Here is a 17,755-nt window from a genome sequence, read left to right on the forward strand (position 1 = left end):
CTTCAGAATCTTACTTTTCAAAAGACACCTTGTTTGTGCTTGGACTGCAGATAGTTCAAATACAGCATTCAGTTTAATTTGGGTATTCCTGGATAGGAGTTTTTGACTGATTTTACCTGGAAAGGGTTAATGTAAAAGTCACATGGCAGTTTCCTGGTATTTTGACATAGAAACTCTCTTTTCTATTAGGCTGAATAAATAAAACAATATTTCCAGAAGCGGCAGGATTTTTTCCCTTTGACAAAAAACAGCTCAAAGAGACCTCCTTCACACTCTGCAGGAATTTAAAACAATGTTTATTTTTCCTGCCAGTGAAAACTGGAAAATCCACCTAAAATATAAACGAGGACCTGTGTCCTGTGAATGAAATGTTCCCAGAGGAGTTGTTCCCTGTTAGCACAAAGGAGCAAAGTTTTTACATGTGGCTCCGTGTTTGCTCTCACACGAGTGATCTAGTCGACACTCGAGCCTTTACAAATGTTTTATGAGGACGGGATTGCATTCAACACGTTTGCAAGACCTCAAGGATGAACATTATTTGTCTCTCTGAAAAGCACTGAATATGATGGCATGCTTGTTTTTAAAGGAGACATCATTAAAACCTTCTTTTGATCATTTTTGCTCTTATATTTGTGTATCTGGAGCATCTACCTACCAACACAGTATGAAATAAACTACCCCAGTCCTTTGTTTGTGGTCTACCAATGCCTGAAACATGAAATCTGATGGTCTTTTAAGAATCAGGGCACATTTTGGTATCACAATGAGTCATTATAATAAGTTAGGATTGGTTTGATTTCTGTTTCGATGCTTAAATCAGGAACCTGCAGGAGGAGTGAAAGTAAAGTTATGTCATGATGCATGCTGAGGGCTCTGCAGACACGTCCAGGCCTCCATGAGCTCTGTAATTAAAGTCACGCTGAACAACTCCCTCGCCACTTGAATGGAGCCATTATGGAAGTCTGTGTTTGGAGGAGGACTGAGCAATGCTGCTCTCTGATTGGCTGCTTTAACGTAATAGTAAACAAAGCAGTCTGTGTGAGGACACACCCTGTCAGCCATAAAAGTGGCAGAACAGACTCACATGGGGCCTTTTACAAACCGGATCCACCTCATTTGAACTCTGTTATAGAAGGAATTGTTATTGAAGTCACTCACAGCTTCATTAAGATGTTATGAAAGATGCTAAGTCTTTATAAATATTATAACAGAAAGTAAGATCTTGACCTGCCCTTTTTGTAAAGTGTCTTAAGATTACATTTGTTAAGAATTGGCACTAAATAAAGAGACTGAATAATTACTTGAATTAATAAATTCAGTGTGTTAATGTGCATAGTAATGTTGAGCTAGTCTTATACATCATTAGGATATTTAACTGGACTAGGGTCCTCATCCCAGTATACATGCACAGTGGGAGAATCGATCTATTGACTGGGAAATGTCTGACTCCACCATGGTGGATGACAATATACCCCATTTCATTTGTTACTACAAGAATTGTAAAGGTGATATCAAAGAAGGGGTCCTATGTTGACATGTATCTTGGCCTGATTGAAATAGCTTTGATTTCAGTAAATCTGACCTCCTAATGCTGCAAATTCAACAAATGACCATTTTCAGTTCTTTAGAACCTATACAATGTTTTGAAACTCTGTTGTGCATAATAATTTTGAACAGTGCATTTTGAGTTTTTTTTATTAAAAAAAAAAAAAGAATCATAGGGAGGTCTGTTAAATAATATTTTAATTATGCTCTAACAGTTGATGACTTGAAAATTATACTGTCATTTGCATCAACTATTTGGGAAAATCAGAGAAAAATATCATTTGCATGATAATATGGAACATGGTGTAGATAGTGCACTCATTATCCCACAATGCATTGTGAAAAGTAGTGAACAAGCGATGGGCTGCATCTCAGGTTGACTAATGTATGGCTTAGGTCTCTGGTGTGAGTCTTTTCCTTGAGTCTTAGTCCCACTCACCAGAGACTCATGGAGAGATACAGGAATCAATGCGGAGGACTGAAGCCAAAAGACCGATGTTTAACAGCCCATGGGACGTCCTTCCCTCTCCAGCAAATTATTTATTATCCTAATTATTCAGTGTGAAGGCTAATGATCAAACCTGATGCTCACTAACATCAAACTGATAGAAACTTTACTGACCTTGCGATGATTTAAAACGTTTCTTCCTGATAGACTGCTGCTGTCTGACTTTAATTCTCTTCATAATCTAATAAACAGAAATAACTACTAAATAGACTACTATACCACCCAGCAAATATTAGTTGTAAAGACATCAAAAAAAGTCTCCACTATGTCTAAACAACATCTAGATTTAATTAAAAAGTGAAAAGTTAAAAGATGTAATTGTCAGGTTGTTGAAAAGACGTTTCTATAAAGATGTTGCTGTAATATGGTAATATTTTAAATGACTATTATTGGGCTAAATATGGACCAAACCAGACGGACAAAACATGGATCAATTTCCTACAACTATTTTTAATCTAAATTAAGGCTATGACAGACCGAATGTTAAAAAAAAAATGTCTAAATGATGTTGGCTGTGTGGTGAGAAAGGGAAGATTTATATCTGAATCTTTTGATTTTATGAGCTTTTAACATGTTTTATGTTTAACGGTGAATCAGAAAACAAATCAAATATTAAACTCCATGCTGATTCCCTCTTTACTGTTAATTTTATTAAACAAATTCTCAATATTTCACTATAAATGCTTATTTTAAACACTTCTTTTAAATCCCAGCCCATCAGTTTTTGAGTCTTTTGAAACTTCTGATGATTTTTATTCTCTTGAGAGTCTGTCGAGTCTGTTTATCGTCTGTTATAAACTCTGTTTCTCCTCCATTATTTATCTCTGCTGGTGCTGTGAAGTTTCGCTGACATCCACTGTGTAGCAGCATCCAATCAGAGAGTGATATCAAATAAGGGGGCGTGTCTTTGAGTAAAAAGAGTTCCGGGAAGCCTGCTCTCATGTGCCTCTGCTCATCGGTCTTCAGATCTCAGTCCTCGGTCAAATGGCTTTGGTCTTAAAACCACATAAGGGTCTTTGGGACGGTCTTTAAGATGGCCGACCAGAAACTACTTCTGTGTGGGCGAAGACCAAGGACCGAGGACTGATAAACAAACGACATGGGATCCGCCTATGGTCATTAGCCCAGCAATATTTACCATCATGCATTGTGGCCTGAAGAGCTTCGCAGGGGTTACAGTGATAATATATCCACACAAACAACCACTAAACAGACTTGTTAAATAACTCCACACTATGCTAAAAAAGATCTTTGAATTCTTTGGTGGCATTTCCATTAAATCACAACATACAGCTTCTGCCTATAACTAAAAGCTGACTCTACATTGTAAAATTACCTGAAAATAATTCAGTCATTAAGAACCCCTTAGAATCAGCCAGTTTTAATATTGCACATAGCACATATTCCTATCAAACAGAACTTCAGTAAGACCTGGTGTTCTCTACCTTGGCTATTGTGTTTGGTCTTACCTTGTATTTCAGGTGACATATATTTGCAATGTGACATATATGACATATATTTGCAATTGCAAGTCAAAGACATATATCTGCCTTATATAAAATAGTAAACAATAGTACACAATAGAGTTTTTTATCTGCTGTATTTGGAAGTCTATTTTTAGAAAAAGGGTCTAGGATCTTCAATGTAATCTGAACTTTCAGATGTTAAGATATACTGGTATTAGAAAAGTTGTATCCTGATGAAAGCAATTCTTCTTTGTTTGGATAGTGACAAAATTTTCTGTAAATTGCGTTCCACCTGTTTAGCAAGTCTGCATCAGTGCAGACTCATTGTTGGAAATTTTAGCACACTCTCACTGCACACTCAGAGGTTTCAGACTGCACTCACTGTGGCAGACCCTCATCATGAGTGAAAGTGTGTGGGAAGGGACCATTTTGAGAAAGACCTGTGGTAAAGAAGGTGTCAGTGTGTGGGTGACTGTATGTGGCACTTGTCTGAGTGGATTCTCTCCTCTCTATTGAGCATCATCTCGCTGCAAAAAAACACCTAAATCTGAACCACTCTGCAGGCTCTGTCACTGCTCTACAGAGGGAATTAACAGTGATAAACTGCATCGTCTTAAAATGCTAAGTGAGTGGAGTGTACTCTTACTGTAAAATTAACACCTAAATCTTTCTTACTTTTCAGAATTTCTCCAAAGAAAACCACTGCACTTCTTAGCAGAAAACATGCCAAACAACACAGGAGGGCTTTTCTCTGTTCAGGTGTAAACGTTAACAAGTTTCACTGCGGTGTGGGAGGATCATTTAGCAGGAAATATTTTTTCCGTGGAGCTGAGCTGCTTGTTGGAGACGAACTGCCTGCCTCTAATGAACAGCAGGGAGCCATTGAACAGCATGTGGTATAAATCAGTTACCCACACAACAAGAAAGCATGCTCTTACTGGAAGAGAAGCATGATGAATCACAAAAACATGTTCATTTAAAGGGATTAGAAAAGTATAAACACTAAACATTTAGGATTAATAATCAAGCTTTTACCCCCTGATGATGTCCCATCCTACTGAATATTGATATAATAAATCAGGGTGAGTGTAAACAAGAAACAAAGTCAGAAATCCTAACAAAGCACACAAATAACCTGACATGTCATTTACAGTAAATAAAACTAAAAATCTATCGTTTGACAAGTTAAAGTAGGTTAAAAACTGCTGCAGAATAGGAACTTCTCCACATTATGGATCAAATTTACTTTATTACAGAACAAGCTGGTCATTGGCTGCACTAATTGTGGTCACTTATCTTGTTAATGTTTGTTTTTAAACTGTTGGGTCGATTTCATGTGATAATTAAAGGATCGGATTCAAATGTTTAGTACAAATCTTTTTTGATTCTGGGGTTATAGGCGGGACAAATGGAGGTATTACTGCTTGCTGTAAAATAATGGAAAAGAAGACATTACAAAGTTTTCAAAATCTAAGTGAAAAGTGAAACCTGGAAAACTCTGACTTTTTTTTTTTTTTTAGATTTTTACGGTTTAGACCAGGGGTGTCCAAACTATGGCTTGGGGGGCCAAATGTGGCCTGTGGCCCATTTTTCATTGGCCCCCAAAAATTCTTTAAATTTCATCAAATATGGGCCTCAATAGAGCATGAAGCTTGTGCTACACTGTATTATTCTTCTTGGTTTCAAAACAAGGCAGTGCTACCATGCTAATACTGTAAACAAACATCTTGACAAGGAGTTATAGCTGTTTTCTCAGGACTAAATTGAGCCGACACTATAAAAATATTTGAAACCAAAACAGTAAAGATATGCTGACTTATAATGCCCTAAAGGATTACAGCAGCAAATAGCAGCACCAATGATGTTCCAGGGGCGGGGCCAGTGGTAGCCAGAGCTGACTAGGGCCCCCTGAAATCTGATTGGCTTCCCCAAAATCTTTAAAATGATTGGCTATTTGCCTTGTCAACCATCACCTAGCCATTTAAGCATACCCAATCACTGAGCATATCTTAACCTACATCAGATTAGTTTTACTAACTTTAATACTGAGGTGCCCTTAATGGAAAAAGTTTGGACACCCCTAATTTTGACAGTACCTCTTTAAAACTATTAGGAAAAATGATTAAAAAAAAGAAAGCATTTAATGATATAATAAATACCGTTAACTATTATAACATATAAAGGCAATACTAATTTGATCATTTCCAAACTTAACCAAGGGATCACAAACGGTAGTGAATTATATCAAAATAAGATGGGAGGAGGAATTTAATGAATTCATTACAAGTCAACAATGGGAAAATATGTGTGAAACTATATCAACAACCTCTTGTTCTATTTACTGGCATGAGTGTGGTGGGTTTTCTATTTTTGCTATTTTATTACTCCTAAATTAGAGACATGTCACAGATCTGAGACGTGTACATGTTGGAGAGATTATGGATGTGATGAGGCAGATCACCTGCATATTTTCATATTTTCTGCAGATGTCCAGAGGTACAACTGTTTCAGAAAAATGTCTGGACAATCATGCAACAGATTCTTAGACAGCTGTTCCCCTGGACTTTCACATCACTTTATTTGGATAAGCTACCTAAAGAAAAAACAGGATGTGATATAGTCTTGTTGAAAATATTTACAGTTGCAGGAAAAAAGACCTTCATAGGTAAATGATTATTACTGGGCTATGACCATTTATGTGTGATAACCAAGGTTGTAATAGTTTTGATTTTTCATTCTTTTTTATTTTATTTCATTTTCACTTTCTGTGTTCAATTACAGTTTAGTTTTAATTAGAGTTTACTGCTGGTTTGTTGATTAAGTTTAGTTCTTTTTTCGCAAAAATGCTTCGTTTTAGTTTAGTTTTGATTAGTTTTACTGTCAGTTTTTTTCAGATACATTTCAGGACTGAGTGAGCATCATACATTTTTAAAAAACATATTCAAACAGGCTACTCTTCCCTTATCGTTTTATCTATTTAAAGCTGATGTTTGAATACAACTCCAGACTTAAAACTATCACTGTGTGAAGTCTTAACCAATCAAATCAGGCCATTTTCTACACTCCACAGGCTCGGGTGTAAGTGTCTATCAGTATGGCTGTGTCAAAGACTAAAACTAAGGATATTTTGTCTCTATTTTATTTCAATTTTTTTTAGATTTGTAAGCGCACTATACAGTTTAGTTGGTCTTCATTTTTTAGTAAAGCTTAGTTTTAATTTAATTTCAGTTAACCAAAATGATTTTTTAATTTAATTTCACTTAACCATAATAACCTTGGTGATAACCCAGATAATTGGGTTGAAATTATCAAAGAAATTCATGAGTTGGAAATATTGACTTTCTTATTGAGACTGAGAAATGACTTGTACATGAAAAGATGAACTAAATGTAAATTATATTTGAAAAAATAAATAACATCTCTAATGATCTGCCTTAGACATTTTCACATCATGAATCCTTCACTATAAGCTCTGATTAATTTACAATTTCTGAAATAATGCTTTAAAACCCCCATGTCACTTGTATTGTAACCTGTAATTTGAACTTTTTTGAATGTCTGGCAATGCCCTTCTGTTTTTCATTGTTAATCTTATGTCTTTTCTAAAAAAGAACAAAAAAAGGATTTTAAAAAACTTTGTTTCTTTTAGCAGTGCAATACCACAAAAGCTGATATATCAGTCATTACAGATCTTAAATATCACTCAGACACAGTTTACATAAAACTACCTCTAATATTGCTAACAACTGATGTATAACATGCATAAAGAAATGAACATTGATTCAAAACGGTTAGGCTATACTCTATTTAACTACATTAAGTCCAGGATTTTGAGGCAGCACCAGAGCAATGTGGAATATCAGTATGGGAATTAATCGATGCATTGCTACTGATTGCCTTTGCCAAGCTGGATTAACACAAGAAGACTGATACACAAACACAAGGCGGGATCACAGTGTTTCCCCCACTGTTCATTTAAAAGAGGCAGCCCTTCACTTTAATGCAACCCACTCAAGACAAAAGGTGCAGATTCCTTTTTTATTTAATAAAAGAAAATTTAGATTCAGTGTGATTGTGTCAGATTTAATCTCTAACACAATCATTTCATGCTAGTCTCTCAGAGCTAGGGATATGAACAGTGATGACTGTTTCCTTTTCTTATTTGCTATTCTGTCAGATTTCTTTAGAGATATTTCTCTGAAAAAGAAAACATCACAAAGTCAGCTGAACAAAACAGATGAGGTGTGAATGCACTTAACTTCCTGTTCATAACCAAAAGTGAAGACACTGGGCGCTGTAATATTGTGGTTTTGTATCAAAAATAAGCACTGACAATGAAAAAACTGTGGCTGTGAAATAAGGCCATAACTGTGTAAAGTAATAAAGAAAAGATCAGCTGCGGTTTGTTTATTTAACTATGATATAAATTACAACGTTACCTGCAGCACAACAAGCATTCAGTCAGTGTGCAGACACAGTCTCTGCTAAGCACCCCTGGACAGATGTCTGCTTGGTGACTGTGTACAAAGCATTAGTGAAAAGTGCCTGTGTAGCTCTTTGTGTGGCTCTTTGTGTGCCTAGAATACTAACAACCTGCCTGCTACACCTCCATCATTAACAGGTCAAAGAAGTACGGAGCGCTGGTTTAAGATCAGAGAGGAAAAATACACCGTGGGTGTTTCTTTAAGGTTACAATCAAGAGGCGAGTCACTGTAAAAATACGAGTCCTTACATAAGATGCCACCCTAAAAGTTTACATCAGTGGAAAGTATGAAGGTTTGAGGTAAAGGGGGCGAAGCATTCGCCTCTGTGCTGGTGTTAGTCCACAGACAGAGCTCAGAATAAATCAGCTTCAACTGAAAACAATCCATCATTAGGGATCGACCAGAGCAGAGTGAAAATATTATCAATTTACTGACATGTCCTGTGAGCCCTGTGCCACGTGAAGATTACATTGAATGATTTGTGGCCGATAGCAGGTTTGCAGCCACGATTCATTAATTCTGGTGGTAAAGTCGGTAGACATGATACAGCACCGCTACCACCGTGATCCAGACCACTTTAAAATGCCACGCTGACAGCAGTGTCACCATTTATCAGGGGGGGTAACACTATATTCAACCTCATGGTGTGATAAATTTCTTACAGAAATCTAGGAAAGGGGCTGGACTATTCTTAAAAATTGTCTAAAACTTATTTTGTTTGTATAACAAATGTACATTATACATCATACTTTTTAATCTGACGTAACCAGTTTCAAGGACTCAGCAAAACCTTATAAAAGCAGATGGTTCAACTGTAGATTTTATGTTTAATATTTAGGCTTATTATTGGATTATTATTATTGGATAGGACCGGTATCTTACTTCCACCAGTCTGCTCTCTTAGATGTATTGCTTCCACTTTTTTATGGCGCTTTGCATTAGTTTATGCAGATTGCAGAAATCATAGGCCCCGCTGCAATTAACCAGCTGTTTGAATTATTGTCTCCCTGCACACTCAACCAATCGCAGTTGATCCCTGCTTCACAAATGCTGACCACACATACACACCGCTGCTGTCAAAGCTTTACCTCCACCACCCCAGCCTCCTCCTTTCTAGCTTAAAGCTTTTGTTGCTTCTTCATAATCACTTTTACAGAGTGGACTGCTGCCAAATTAAATAGTATCTATCTGCCTATCGTCATGATTTTAAGCCTTGTGCTCCATGGAAATTCCAAGCACACAGCTTTTCTAACCCAGAGAGCATCATTTGAGTGGAGCCTTCGCTTCCAAACAAACTGTATTTCCATTTAGTAATAAATCTTTGAGGAGTTTTTCTGACTGAACTTATTTTATTCCACAATTAAGTTGCTATCTCTATTAATTAAGTGCTATTTTGTGTTGAAGAGCTACTGTAAAGACCAAATATCCCCCAGGACTAATGAAGTACTTCTGATTCTTGTTTAAGCCATGTGACCTGCGTGGCCTTTTTAACCAAAAACAAATAAAAATCGAAGCTTAAAATGTCTATCAGAGAAATTTTCAACATAATAGCCCCTAGGGATTGTTTATGGCCTGAGAACAGCTGTGTAAGGTGTATTTCTTACCTGTGTCGGGGGGTTTGATGAGATCCATGATGACAGAGTCGGCTCCTTTGGTGTACACGGTGATCTGATCCGTCAGAGGATGTCTCACCACCACTGACATGCGCTTCCTGGTGGAGTCGAAGCCCAGCGTGTGCAGCAGCTCAAAGCTCAGCTTCCCCAGGTGAGGCAGCTCCACAGTCACTTGATCAGGGAGGCGTCCAACGAGAGAGCACTTGTACGCCCGTGCAGCATAGACCAGAGCTGCTTCATCGGGTGACTCGGCCTCGTATCGCAGCTCGCCTTCCTCCACGTTCCAGCCCTTCCCATCATAGCAGGGTGGGACAGGGCTGAAAGCGTGCTCCAGGCCGCTGTGATGCTTCTCCTCGTCCAGTTTGGTGAGCGTGCTCTCTGCAGACGGGGACGACAGCATGCTGGAGCAGCCTTTGTTGGAGGAACGGTTGGTGATGAGGCTGGAGGAGCTGCTGCTGTTGGAGCCGGAGGTCAGACGGCTTGGGGTGAAGCGTTTGATGAAATCCTCAATGGTTTTTACTGGAGACTTTAGCTCAAACCTCATCCGAACCTAAAAGATAAGAATAAAAGTCACTGACACCTTCAGCTGCAGGTCACAGAAGCCTAATGTGCTTGAAATTAAACCCTTTCTTATTCTAACAAAGTCCCCGCATTTCTCCTTCTTTTTAAAAGAAGTGGCAAAATAAGCTGTACAATTGGACTCTTTAATTCTGACAGCCTTTTTACCTCAAACCCAAAAAGTGACAGAAATATTTCAAGCAAGCAGGCACAGCTAACATAAATCTTACATGTGACAAGAGTGAGTCATGCACAACCCTTGGACAAAAAGTTCTAATAGATGCACTTTGTATGTGCCAAGATTGTCCGGTACAAATTTAAAGTTGGAGTATAATCAAAACTGTAATAAAATTTTGTTTACATGTGTAGCTCTGAGCTACATCCAGCTGAACACCAGCCAAATTCATTGACTAAAACAAAGCCTTCTAAGAATTTCGTGATATAAATCTCAACAGTGACATCTTAACGTGACTTTTACTCCATGCACGTGTCTCAGTTTGCACTTGGACTGTACACAAAAACCTGTAACAGCGGAAGTCTCAGCCCGGATATCTGTTATTGGTTATTCGGACATCCACGTGCAACACCAGCCCAGAATATCGTCTGATAGCCCTGGGGGCTAAATAGTAGTCAGTAGACAGCAAATTCTTCCAGAGACTGTGTATTTTATGAGAACATCATTGATAACAGATGTCTTTGCTTCCTTTTTATATTGGGCTCTTAAAAAGGGCAAAAGGCATCACAGAAAAAGAGGAACCAATAAAGAAGACAGGAGAGAGACAAGAGAAGGAAACAGAAAATAGAGATGATAAATGTATTTTTGGAGGGACCAGTGGCTTACATGCCCCTCAAAGCAGCCCTGTTTCAGTTCTGACCTTGGGCTTATTTCCCCGCTCCTTCTCTCCTCAGGTTTCTACAACACTCACATTTGTACCATGATGAAGGCAATAAAAAGCTCCTCCCCTCCAAAAAAGATATACCTTTCCTCAACAGATGGATGCCACAGCTACTGTGATGATTACAATTTGGATGGTTTAAGCCAGCTGTTCCCATCCTGGGCTCCGGGCACCGCTGGGGGGCACCATAGGTCTCTTGTGGGTCACAAAATTATTTGTGCTCATATATCTTTTAAAACATGATTAGAAACATAATCTATTAGGGGCAACCTAAAACATGAAAAAAGGGAATCCATTCATTTTTTTCCTGCAAAATGTCAAAATAAAAGAAAGAGATTAAAAAGTTGTATATTTACCAGAAATCAAATGCAAAATTTAAGTTGAAAAAGTCAGAAATTTACAAGAAAAGATTTGAAATTTTCAGTTTTAAGAAGTCTGAAACTTTGTCACTTGAAACTCTCACTTTTGTTTTGAAAATTTACATATCCTCTTTATTATTTGTTTCCTAGAGAGGCCCTAATACACTGTTGTTATTATGAATTATTTATAATAGATCTTTTGTGAGGAACAACTATATGTGGGCCTATTATGTTGGAATTTAGTCAATGAAAGCAATCAGAATTGATGGTTTGATTTTTTCCAAGTGGGTCATGGAAGGACTTAGCTTTTCTTAGATCTAATAAGGGGGGCCTACGGAAAAAGGTTGGGAACCACTGGTTTAAGCCATGCACAACAAGAAGACGTTCCTTTGTTAGTGTTGCTCAATATCTTTTTTAAATTGATGCACAAAGCATGGCAAGTAACATGCATGTCTCCAGATGTTTAGTTAATTTTTGATGTTCTACTTAAGTTTTATGATGCAGCAAACATTCTAGATTAATGTTACTTTTAAGAGAACATGACTGGAAGTGTAAACCTTTAAGAATGCATCAAAAACATCATAAGATTAAATGAAACTCTTGCTCCTGCTTTAGGGGCTACTCATTAATCTCCCTTCTCTTTTCTGCTAAGTAGCTTTTTGGAAACATTTCATGAGCTTCAGTAAATCTCAAAGCTATTTTTGATTTGTATTTGCCCTGAGATGCTGCTGGAAACCACACCCTTCAGTCTTTCAGACCTGATGAAAATGCACCTCCTGGCTATTCTCCTTTCTTTTTCCTTTTCCTGAGATGGTGCAGAACAATAGCAGAGAGTGACTCACTTTGAGGACTCTTGGCAGCTGCAGTTCTCACATAAAGAAATAAATCATTTAGATGGAGAGTTAGTCACAAGGGGCTCAATAATAAAATCTAAGCAATAACAAGGAAACAAAGGACACAGAGGCACAACAAATACAAAAAGAAAAATAGAAAAACTGTTACAAGCAAGCGCTTTTGTTCAGATTTCCATTTGTTTCCATCTGATCAGATAAGCTCTCAACAAAAACAGAGAGCATGAATAATGTGTGCCTTCGTATCGCTGAATCTCAGCAGGTTTGTGCCTCTGACTAGCAGCACAGCGAGTGGGTGCACACATAGAGGATATCACCTCTGAGCAGGACAACCACACCCAGGCTCAGGCAGAAATACAACAAAACACGGATACACAACTGGGACTGGACCAAGGACATCAAAGACACGAGCTGCAATATACTGAAACAACCATGCAAAAAAAGAAAATAGGAGTTTTTTATGTTTCTGAGAGTCTGCTTTCAGCTATAACAAAGAATTTCACGTTTGTTGAGTTCTTTGGTTGGACTGCTAAGGGATGAGCTGCTGCACATTTCTAGCTGCCTTTATGTCTGCAGTTTCAGGAGGTATTTTCATGTCCTACAGGCCTCTGGTTCTAATAGAAAATCTAAAAAAACAACAACCCAACAAAGACTGTTATAAGCATTTTTTGTGGTAGTGCCTGTGAAATACTGTACAAGCTCCAAGTATAGCTACATAAAATAACTGTATTTAAAAACATAACTCATCTGGCCACCAATCTGACCAAGTAAACTCCCTCATTCACTTCTTAATGCCTCCGGGAACTTGGATTGAAATGTGAAAAACTTAAATGCGATACCAAAACTTGATGTGTTACTAAATGTGAGTGAAAATAAACATTCAGAACTAAGAGAAAATCTTGTTCAAAAACCTATTTTGTTAGTTTAGCCTATTTCTGCAAGACAGTTCAACTGTGAAGGTGCAAAGCAAGGCAAGGTCTGTACAACATTGGACATCTGAATCAAAGTCCTGCTTCCCTACTGAAATCAACACAACAAACCTCAGACCGGACCTCGTGCTCTGGTCCGCCTCACTTCACACTGAGTACATCACAGAGCTTACTGTGCCCTGGGAGGATGCTGTGGAAAAGGACTACAAACTCAGGAGCCTTAAGTACGCCCAGCTGGCAGCTGATGAAGAACATCATGGATGGAAAACCCAGCTGAAGTTGCTGAAGAGGCTTTGTGGGCAAGTCAACAGCCAGACTGCTTAGGGATGTGGGAATTTGAGGCCAAGCCCAATGGCAAACCACTGAAGCCCTCTTAGGGGCAGCAGAACAGGTGGGTCAATCATTTAAACACCAGTAAAGGAGGGTGCCCACCTGGGGACCCCTATGAAGCTGCAAGCTCTCCCCATCCCACTAGACTACACAATCGTCCCCACTCACACCTCAGATAATCAAGACATTGGAGATGCATTAGAGATGAGTGGCTTTGTGTATTTTTTGTGAACCAATATTGGAATTTAAAATAATACATGATCATTTAGAGAATTAAAAGATCCTCTTTATTATCTTTATTTTTTCTTCTAAAGATTACACCATCATAATAATGGATAGTTTGTGCAAACAATTAAAACTGATGAGTATTTTTTCTAAGTGGGTCCTGTGGAGGGGGCCTTTAAACTTTTATGAAAAGAGGGGCCCTAAGGGAAAAAGGTTTGGGACCACTGCTATAACGTAATGTAAATAAAGAAATTCATAAACCATGCTGCTAATGTTAATGATTAAAGATCACACAGAGGTGTAGAGAGAAGGTAGAATAGGCATTACAAGCTGAGACAGAACTGTGTGTGTGGATAACAGAACTCAAGGTGAGCAGATAAAAGTTGTTTTTGATCTAAATAGGTTTCAGAATAAGGAACAATAAAAAAAACAGGAGAGAGAAATTTATGAAGAACCTGGGCTGTGAATGCTCAATTATAATAATGTAATGCTTTAAAATAACTTTATCCTTTACAAATATGATGATTTAGCCTTTTTCTGAGGTAAGTGCCCCCACACTACCTTATTTGTTGAATGTTTGTCTGGGAAAGGCTCATAAAAATAACAAAAACTTAAAACTGATGTAAAATACTACATAACTCATAATGATGCTATTGATAATAGTAGTAGTCAATGTCAAAAAGACAAGAAACTAAGCAGCAAAAAGACAATAACACAAAAAACAATATCAGGCTGGTCAAACATCATATTTATGGTCTAATCTATGATGGCAGAGAAAATACAAGAGAAGGTCAAATTGCCTGATTATACCAAAAGTTGAAGTTGCTGTCAGAAACTTTTATTTGGGTTCCTATCATTTTATGGTACTGATGTCTGTGTCTTGCCTGCATCCTGATGTTCATGATGTCTTAGCTGTGCAGTTCATGTCTGCACTCTGATTGATGTCTTTTTTTGCATAGCATCACAGGTCATCTAGGTTTGGTTCTATATTGTTGCTCTTTATTGATGTAGATTAATTATTATCTGTCTACATGTCACGTTCTGTTTCTTGTCTTTTGTCTGGGTTGTTGCTTTGTTTTTGTACTTGCTTCTGCACTTGTCAAAGCACTTTGTAAACCCATGTTTTTAAAAGTGCTATACAAATAAAGTTATTATTATTATTATTTTTTTTTTTTTGCCTCGTCATTTGTCCCTCCCATCCCACATGACTAAATGGTTAACTCAGATAAATATATGCATATATTCAAGTATTGTATATATGTATGAAAATTTGGGGATTAATCAATTGATTGAGTTAAATGTCCAGCATTGGTAGATTCTTAAAAAGAAGTGAACGTTCTTGTGCTTGCGTTTAATATCGTCCCTCTCCGCTTGCTACCACAGCAAGAAAAATTCAGACTTGTGGGAAACACTGAACACATAAGCAGTATGTAGCCAAGGGTGGAGGGAGAGACGGATCAGATAAAGATTAGATGGCTGGATGGATGGACTGACTTATGGATTTCTCAGAAGTGGTTTTGTTTGCCTAGCCCAAGGAGTAAACTGAACGATTTGCCAAAATAATTTAATTACAATTTTTTCCTCTAAAATATTGGGATTGCGATTGAATACATGATTATTTTTAGGTTCCTCATCCTATATAAGTAAGAAATCATTCTATAGTATTACAAGCACAATATTAAGTAAGTTTAACTGAGGATGAACCATTCAGAAAAAAAAAATCTAATTGTGTTTTTGGCTAATACAGCAAGTCTGATATCAACAGCTATAATGAAGGGTATGATCTTTTTAGGGCTGTCAATAGATTAAAATTTTTAATCGCGATTAATCTCACAAATTCCATTGTTAACTCGAGATTAATCGCCACTTAATCACACTTTTTTGTCTGTTCTAAATGCACCTTACAGGACTATTTCTCAAGATTTAAATACCTTCATCAACACAAGTGGACAAAAATATATTTTTTTACGCAAATGTTGGTCATGTTAACAACCCAAAACAACAACAGATAATGTCCAGAAAAGTCTTTAGTCTAAGCTCGAAGATACCAAGCCACAACAGATGGAGTTACTGACCTTCATGTAACATTACTGAATAATACCACAGACTTGTAGAAGTTTACTCCTTTGTTGTTCTCAGCAGCTTAACACAGAATAACAGATCTAATCATCACACATGTACATAAAGAGCATGGTCAGTGAAGTTTAAATCACTTAAAGGTCATTCCTGGATCCTTCACACTAAAGCAGAGAATTTTGGTCTCACATGGGGGAAATAACATTTTTTTCTTCATAAATAAAGGAACCCACAGTCTAATAATGCTTTTTAGCTTTTATTATGATACTTTACAGAGCTTCTTCACTCTCAGACTCACCTGTAACACCTCTGCTCCCCTGTAACACACCAGCCTCTCCTGCTGTCTCCTCCTCCTCCTCCTCATGTTATAGCTGTATATTCACCAGTGTCAGACCATCTCCTATAGGGACTGCAGAGTCTTTGACACTTTTGCAGCATCTTGATTGTTTTTTTAAATTTGGCATTTATTTACAGTTCCAATTGATCGTTTTAGTAAGTTTCGTCTTGTCCGAATACTTTCACTTTCAAGCAGGATACAGAGAGAAGTGAAGAATAGCCTGTTTTAATATGTTTTTAAAAATTGTATGTTTTACTTTTTCTGGATCCCCTGACAAGAATCCTATATTACTCAAAAAACAGAAACTAATGCTAAAATGAATAAAAACTAATCTAACAAACCAGCAGTAAAAACTAATTAAAATTTTTAAAAAAGCAAAACAAAAATTTAAAAAAGTTATGAAAATCCAAAACCATCACCATCTTGGTGAGCAGAGTAGTTTTGTGCCCTTGTGTAGGTGTGTGTATTTTGTGATTTGTAACAAATGTATGTTGTCACAAGACCCTGCACATTGTACGCAAACATTTCTAAAACTTCACTGTTTATATTAAAACAGATTGAACTTCAGTCCTGATACTTGAAGATGGTAAATCGTAGGGACATTTAATAAATGCATATTGTCGAGGTGATGTTTACCTTCTGTCTGGGCTGGTTTGGTGAGGACACAACAACGGTGTTGCAGATGGTGAGAGCGATGAAGAAATCAATGATGTCAGCAAGGTCAGAGGGCAGATGAGACGTTGACTGGCTGTGGAAACGCATGAACTCCATCTGACTGCTGCATTCATTGACTTTGTCAAGGAGCTGGGGGTCGGGGGTGATATCTTTCTCCTGCAGGACAGAGGACGGTTTATCAAGGGGAGAAAATCACAGCTCAGAGTACGAGAAGGTCGATGCGATGGTGAGAAACACTAACCATGGGGCTGCTGAAGGCCGTGTGTTTGGACAGGATACTGGCTCGCTTGGCCTCCGCCCTGCTCCCCGTCCTGCGGTGGGACTTTGTGCTCTGGGAGCGCAGCACCACCTTGGCGCTCTGGTGGCTCGTCACACTGTCCCGCCTGGGCAGAGTGCCACCGTGAGATGTGCACTCCTCCTCCTCTGAATCCATCTCCTGGTACATAGCAAGTCTCCTGGCTGGATAAAACACACGTCATTAAGAGTTACTTTAGAAGGCAATGACTTGTCAGTGTTATTGTAAGGGTGTGTTGTCACTCTGTGTGAGTAAATGCTGGCTTGTGTCACCATTTGCATCATGGGAGTACTCCACCCCTGCCACAGTGCAGCGGCGGAACACCATCTTATTCTCCGTCAGCGTCCCGGTCTTGTCAGAGAAGATGTATTGCATCTGGCCGAGATCCTCTGTGATATTAAGAGCTCTGCACTGCAGGTGAGAGTCGGTCTCCTCGTCGTACAGCTCCATGTCCTGATGGATGAAGTACACTTGGCAGATCTTGACGATCTCAATCGACACAAAGAGTGAGATGGGGATCAGCACCTAGGGAGAGGAGGAAGAGTGTTAACAAAGAGGCAGAGCTGTCATTTTATAGCACTCATTCTCAACCATGGTTTTAGATTTGT

At 38.1% G+C, this 17,755-nt stretch overlaps 1 protein-coding gene across 1 annotated transcript in view; it reads right to left on the reverse strand.

Annotated features, from left to right (window-relative positions):
- Positions 1–17,755, reverse strand: part of atp10a (ATPase phospholipid transporting 10A) — a 73,307-nt gene that overhangs the window by 26,494 nt on the left and 29,058 nt on the right. Inside the window, exons 7-10 of the mRNA XM_041791077.1 lie at positions 17,420–17,672; positions 17,094–17,311; positions 16,814–17,008; positions 9,608–10,166 (exon numbers count right to left, since the gene is read on the reverse strand). Coding sequence (XP_041647011.1) covers positions 9,608–10,166; positions 16,814–17,008; positions 17,094–17,311; positions 17,420–17,672 — 1,225 coding nt within the window. The remainder of the gene's footprint in view (positions 1–9,607; positions 10,167–16,813; positions 17,009–17,093; positions 17,312–17,419; positions 17,673–17,755) is intronic.

The sequence above is a fragment of the Cheilinus undulatus genome, linkage group 7 (assembly GCF_018320785.1).
Source record: "Cheilinus undulatus linkage group 7, ASM1832078v1, whole genome shotgun sequence".
Taxonomy (NCBI): domain Eukaryota; kingdom Metazoa; phylum Chordata; class Actinopteri; order Labriformes; family Labridae; genus Cheilinus; species Cheilinus undulatus.